Source organism: Pleurodeles waltl, chromosome 8 (genome assembly GCF_031143425.1).
Source record: "Pleurodeles waltl isolate 20211129_DDA chromosome 8, aPleWal1.hap1.20221129, whole genome shotgun sequence".
Taxonomy (NCBI): Eukaryota; Metazoa; Chordata; class Amphibia; order Caudata; family Salamandridae; genus Pleurodeles; species Pleurodeles waltl.
The window spans coordinates 924,030,401-924,037,098 of record NC_090447.1 but is presented as its reverse complement, the minus strand read 5'-3'; the positions used below and the strand labels follow the sequence as shown (position 1 = coordinate 924,037,098).

General features: G+C 57.9%; 1 protein-coding gene across 1 annotated transcript; it reads right to left on the bottom strand.

Annotated features, from left to right (window-relative positions):
* Positions 1-4,296: 4,296 nt before the first annotated feature.
* LOC138249568 (basic salivary proline-rich protein 1-like) lies at positions 4,297-5,049 on the bottom strand. Its single transcript, XM_069203513.1, has one exon. It carries the CDS (start codon positions 5,047-5,049, stop codon positions 4,297-4,299), a length of 753 nt encoding a protein of 250 aa, XP_069059614.1.
* Positions 5,050-6,698: the final 1,649 nt, after the last annotated feature.

The window sequence follows — 6,698 nt, the reverse complement described above, 5'->3', positions numbered from 1 at the left end:
CTAGCAGCCCCTCAGCCTTCGCTCCGTGCCCGCTCGCCCAAGAAGGCGGGCGTCTCCTTCGCCCCAGGCACCTCAGGCCCTGCCCCTGTTACCCCTGCTGCCCTCAGTGAGGAGGTCATTGTCCTCCTACAGACCATCATTGTTGGGCAGTCTACCCTTTTGAATGCCATCCAGGGGGTAGAGAGGGAGGTGCATCGTAGCAATGCATAACTGGAGGGCATTCATTCGGGTCAGGCTGCCCATCAACGATCGTTCAATGCTCTGGCCTCAGCACTGACGGCAGCCATTGTCCCTGTTTCCAGCCTGCATCTTCTAACTGCCTCCAGCCTGTCTCTGTCTCCTGTTGCTCTGCCTATCCCACCCACACCATCAGACCAGCCTGCACACACCTCAACACCCAAGGGCAGCTCATCCAGGCATAAGCCCCACAGATCACACAAACATTCACCCAAGCAACACCCAGATGCAGACATGCCAACAGCCACTACCACCTCTGTGTCCCCCACCTCCTCCTCTCCCTCCTCCCTCCCTGTGACGTCTCTACTCACACCTGCATGCACACCACCAACAGTCAGTACTTCCATCACCAGCACACCCTCCAGTACAGTCCGCACACGTGCAGTCACCACCCCCACTGCCATTTACACGTCCCCTGTGTCCTCTCCCACTGTGTCTGTCACCCCCTCTTCCAAGACACACAAACGCAGGCAGCCACCCACCCAACAGCCAACCACCTCACGACAGCCTCCAGCCCATGCACCTTCACCCAAGGACAGCACACCTGACTCTCCTACAACCACCTCCTCTTCCTCCACTCCCATAACCACTACACCTACCCTTTACCTTGGTCCTAAAAAAGTTTACCTCTCCACTCTTGACCTCTTTCCCTCACCTGACCCCCCCCCCTCCATCTGCTAAGAGTACCAAGAGCGCCTCAGCCACCACCAGCCCGGCTTCAAGGGTCACCGTAGTGCATGGATTTTGGAACCCTTTGCCAGCAGTGATACATCGGTCAGCAGCAAGGGGACAGCCAGCCCCCCCCCTGGAAAGAGGACCCGTAAAGTAAGGGGCCGCCGCGAGAAGACTGACACGGCTGCCCCCAAGGACCAAAGTTCTGCCACTTCACCTGCCACAACAACCAGGGGAGGCAAGGCCCAGAGAGCCACATCGAAGGAGGGCAAGGGCAGCAGGGCGGAGAAGTCAGCCAGCAGGAGCGCGGACCAGGAGGGCCCCACAAGCCCCATCCCGGGTGTGAGGGAGGACACCCAAGGGCCCAGGACACCGTCACCGAAGGGTCCAGCAACTGCACGGTCGGAGGGTGACTGAGCAGGGAGTCGTGGCCAGGTCAACTCCCTTGACTTACAGAACAAGCACCGCTGAACAGGGCCCCGCCGTCCAGAAAGGCACCGCTGAACAGGGCCCCGGCGTCCAGAAAGGCACCGCTGAACAGGGCCCCGCTGTCCAGAAAGGCACCGCTGAACAGGGCCCCGCTGTCCAGAAAGGCACCGCTGAACAGGGCCCGCCGTCCAGAAAGGCACCGCTGAACAGGGCCCGCCGTCCAGAAAGGCACCGCTGAACAGGGCCCCGCGGTCCAGAAAGGCACCACTGAACAGGGCCCCGCCGTCCAGAAAGGCGCCGCTGAACAGGGCCCCGCCGGGAGGAGCACCGCTGAACAGGGGCCCTTCATCTCAAGCACCGCTCCGCTGGGCCCTTCATCTCAAGCACTGCTCCGCTGGGCCCCGCCGTCTCAAGCACCGCTCCGCTGGGCCCTTCATCTCAAGCACCGCTCCGCTGGGCCCCGCCGTCTCAAGCACCGCTCTGCTGGGCCCTTCATCTCAAGCACCGCTCTGCTGGGCCCCGCCGTCTCAAGCACCGCTCCGCTGGGCCCTGCCGTCTCAAGCACCGCTCCGCTGGGCCCTTCATCTCAAGCACCGCTCCGCTGGGCCCCGCCGTCTCAAGCACCGCTCCGCTGGGCCCTTCATCTCAAGCACCGCTCCGCTGGGCCCTGCCGTCTCAAGCACCGCTCCGCTGGGCCCTTAATCTCAAGCACCGCTCCGCTGGGCCCTTAATCTCAAGCAGCGCTCCGCTGGGCCCTTCATCTCAAGCACCGCTCCGCTGGGCCCCGCCGTCTCAAGCACCGCCCCGCTGGGCCCTTCATCTCAAGCACCGCTCCGCTGGGCCCCGCCGTCTCAAGCACCGCTCCGCTGGGCCCCGCCGTCTCAAACACCGCTCCGCTGGGCCCTTCATCTCAAGCACCGCTCTGCTGGGCCCCGCCGTCTCAAGCACCGCTCCGCTGGGCCCCGCCATCTCAAGCACCGCTCTGCTGGGCCCTTAATCTCAAGCACCGCTCCGCTGGGCCCGCCGTCTCAAGCACCGCCCCGCTGGGCCCTTCATCTCAAGCACCGCTCCGCTGGGCCCCGCCGTCTCAAGCACCGCTCCGCTGGGCCCCGCCGTCTCAAGCACCGCTCCGCTGGGCCCCGCCGTCTCAAGCACAGCTGGCCCAATGACAGTGCTGGTTCTGTGTCGAGCTACTGTTCACGCTGCACTCGGGCCACCCTGCCTCCTCCATTGCCTGTGGAGACTGTTATCCACTTGATAGACTGTGGCTTTGCACTCCCCAGGATATGACAGTGGGCAAGCCACCCACTGTAGAGACTTGAGAGACTGTGGCTTTGCACTCCCCAGGATATGACAGTGGGCAAGCCACCCACTGTAGAGACTTGAGAGACTGTGGCTTTGCACTCCCCAGGATATGACAGTGGGCAAGCCAACAACTGTAGAGACTTGAGAGACTGTGGCTTTGCACTCCCCAGGATATGACAGTGGGCAAGCCACCCACTGTAGAGACTTGAGAGACTGAGGCTTTGCACTCCCCAGGATTGAACAGTGGGCATGGTGGCCCCTTCTTGGATCTGGCGTCGTGGACTCATGTGGCTGTGGTGCCCCCCCTTCCCTTCCCCCTGAGGTGCCTGTAGTTTTATCATCTGATGCCCCTGCAGTGTTCTCTCCAACGGACTCAGGTCTCCTGTGTGGGCTTTGCCCATGTGTTGATACACTTTGGCCCACGGACAGTTGAAATTTCAGTGACTGTGCTGGACTTATTGCCTCTATTTATCGGTTACGCAATGTTTAAACTTGAATTTTTTTTATTCATTTTCCTATTTTACCATGACTTCAATGAACCTATTTTATACATAAATTTAGTTTCTCACTTTAATTATATCTTTTCATTATTCCAGGGGGTTTGGGTGGGGTCACTTTGACTTGGTGCTCTGCATTGGTGTGTAGATAGTTGGGGGGTGGGTGTATTGCGTATGTGTGTGCTCGTAACCCTTCCTCCTCCCCCCCTCCCCTGTGTCGTAGGTGCGGTACTCACCGTTGTCTTCTGCGCTGGAGTTCGTACTCATGGTAGATGAGCAGGTAGACGAGAGCAGGTAGGATGTTCAATTCGGGCTCCATGCTGTCCTCCGTCCTCGTGGAGTGTATAGAGGTGAGCGTTTTCCCGTTCGTAGTCTGTTTCCGCCGTGTTTTTATCGGCGGTGCTCCCGCCCCGGAAAAGGTGGTGGATTGGTGAGTTGTGATAGGGTGGGCCGTACATTGTCTGCTGCCTGCCTGTTGGCGGTGACCGCCGCGCTGTTTGTGTGTCCCGCCATGGCGGTCGGAGTGTTAAAGTGGCGGGGTCTGTTGGCGGTTCCCGCCAGGGTCAGAATTCCATTTTTTGGACCGCCAGCCTGTTGGCGGGTTGGCCGCCGCTTTATCACCGACCGCCAGGTTCAGAATGACCCCCTAAGTTCTAGCAGGAATCAGGAGCCCTTGTGTTGTTCTTCTTCCAGCAGTCAAGTAGTGTCTTCTTTTTCATATGTTATTTTCTAAGTTCAAAAATGTTCTGAGGAGGTAGTAATAAAGGTCCAGTGTTATTCCTTGCACTAGCCAGTGATTGAAGAATTGCCTGCTCTTAACCTGGTCAACACTCCTGCCAAAATCAAACTGCTCTATTCTGCATTTTCTTTCTCATTTTCATGCAACATTTTGAACTCCCTCCTCGAAGATGGATCAAGACTTTAACTAACTGCGGAGGCCTTGTCCCTGGTTCTGGAGGGGGCTCCTTGCCCAATTGTCTCTGGTGGGGAGTGCAAGGCCACAGTCTCTGAAGTGGGAAACATGACCACTGGATCTAGAGGGGGCTCCTTGCCCAATTGCCTCTGGTGGGGTGGGAAGGGTCACCGTCTCTGAAGTGGGGAACATGCCCACTGGTTCTGGAGGGGGCTAATTGCCAAACAGTTCCTGGAGGGTGGGCTACATGCCCTCTGCTGGAGGTAAGGGATCCTTGACCTCTGCTTGTGGAGGTGATACCTTGGCTTCCCCTGCTGAAGGTGAGGGCTCCTTGCCATCTGCTGGTGGTGGTCTAAACCTGGCTGCCTCTGCAGGAGATGAGGGCTCCTTGGCCTCTCCTGGTGGAGGTGATAGCTTGGCTGCCCCTGCTGGAGGTGAGGGCTCCTTGGCCTCTGCTAGTGGAGGTGATACCTTGGCTGCCCATTCTGGAGGTGAGGACTCCTTGGCCTCTGCTGGTGGAGGTGATACCTTGGCTGCCTCTGCTGGAGGTGAGGGCTCTTTGCCCTCTGCTGGTGGAGGTGTAACCCTGGCTGCCTCTGCAGGAGGTAAGGTCTCCTTGGTGTCTCCTGGTGGAGGTGATACATTGGCTGCTCCTGCTGGAGGTGAGGGTTCCTTGGCCTCTGCTGGTGGATGTGATACCTTGGCTGTCTCTGCTGGAGGTGAGGGCTCCTTGCCCTCTGCTGGTGGAGGTGTAACCTTGGCTTCCTCTGTAGGAGGTGATGGTTCCTTGCCCTCTGCCGGTGGAGGGGGGCCCTTGCCTTTCTTTGGTGGTGGAGTGGGAACCTTGCCCCTCTTTGTTGGTGGAGTGGAAACCTTGCCTCTCTTCGGTGGTGCAGTGGGAATCTTTCCTTTTTTTGGTGGTGGAGTGGGAACCTTGGCACTCTTTGGTGTTGGATGGGGATCCTTGGCACTCTTTGGTGGTGGAGGGGGATTCATCTGTCCCCTCTAGTGACGGGCCCCCCTTGGCCTTTGACATGTGACTTGTGTCCTTGCCTCCAGGACTAGGAGGTGCCTCCACTGTCCTCGTCTCCTGTTTCTTGGTATTCACCTCCTTAGTCCTCCCTTTCTGAGCCAGAGGTGTGCTCTGACTAGGAGTGGCAGCCGTCACATTCAGGGGGAACCTTTGTGCTAGCAGCTGATGATTTGATGAGATCAGTGGCAGACTGGCTGAGGTGCTGTACTGGGTCTTTGGGCCCTGCTCGTACGGGCAGGGCAGAGGGCTGGAGGGGGAGGGAAGAGATCCAGATGTGCAAGGAAAAGCTTCTTAGGGATGTTGGGGCGGTATGTGGAGGAGGGATGGGAGTGGAGGTTAAGGGAGCGGTTGTCGGTGGTGTCCATCTGCTGGAGGTGGATGGACAGTGTGTGTGTGTGAAGTTGATGGCTGTTGGGAGTCTCAGTGCATGCGTTTGTGTTTCTTAGGATGGGGGAAACAGGGTGGGAGAGTACAAAGGGACGCGTGGATGGATGTTATGGAGTTGTCTGGAAGTGAGGTGTGTCTGCTGCATGATGTGGTGATGGCAGTGGTGGCTGTTGATGTAGTACATGCAGGTGTGAGTGTGGATTTGACTGTGAGGGAGGAGGAGGAGGAGAAGGGGGAGACAGTGGAGGCAGTGGATGTTGTTGTGCGTGCAACTGACTGCTGATTGTGTGAGGGTTTGTGGCCTGAAGTGTGCTGCCTGTGTTTGACTGTGCTACTCTTGTGTGATGTTTTGTGTGCATGCTTGTCTGTATGTGTGCATGGGATGGGTAGGGGTTGAGGAGACTGGGAGTAGAAAGTGTTAGTTGGAGAGGGGACGGTAGGAACAGAGACACTGGCTACCATCAGAGAGGAGGCCAGAGCCTGAAACGACCTCTGTAGGGCCACCAACCCACCACAGATGCCCTCCAGGTAGGCATTGCATTGCTGCATCAGGGATGCCAGCTCCTGGATGGCATTCATTATGGTTGACTGCCCTACAGAGATGGATCTCAGGAGGTCAATAGCCTGCTCACTCAGGCAGCAGGGCTCACTGGTGCAGGGCCTGAGGTGCCTGGGGTGAAAGAGATGCCCACCCTTCTGGGTGAGTCGGCACAGGCAAAACGTTGGGAGGCTACTGGAAGGGTAGTGCTGGTACGGGGTTGGTGGCTGTATCTGTAGCAGGGGTGGTTCCAGAGGTGTCCGCCACCACCAGGGAGCTTCCATCAGAGGAGAAATCAGAGTCAGTGTTGTCACATCCTGTCTCCACAGTGTTGCTCCCCTCACCCTCTGCCCCACTGGTCCCCTTAGAGTCGGTGGACTCTTCTTCGTGGGTCCTGTGAGATGCAGCTCCCTCAGTCGCTCGTGCCCCTGCTCCTCTGTCAGATGATGCTAATGGACATATGGACACAATGACAGAACAAAATAGGGGGATAGAGAGAAAGGAAGCACTGGATCAATTACAGCACCAACACCACATATGGCATACACATTACCATCACATACAGGGATGAGCACTATGCATCGCACTGGCATTCCATTGGCTAGGTACCACAGCAAGGTGAGAGCCAACCACCACCAACTGCACCCCTCCCACGACCCACTAAGCCCTATCTGACATGGAATGCCA

Excerpts from the sequence above, each read along its gene's own strand:
- LOC138249568 (XM_069203513.1), bottom strand. The coding sequence starts at position 5,049 with ATGAATCCCCCTCCACCACCAAAGAGTGCCAAGGATCCCCATCCAACA.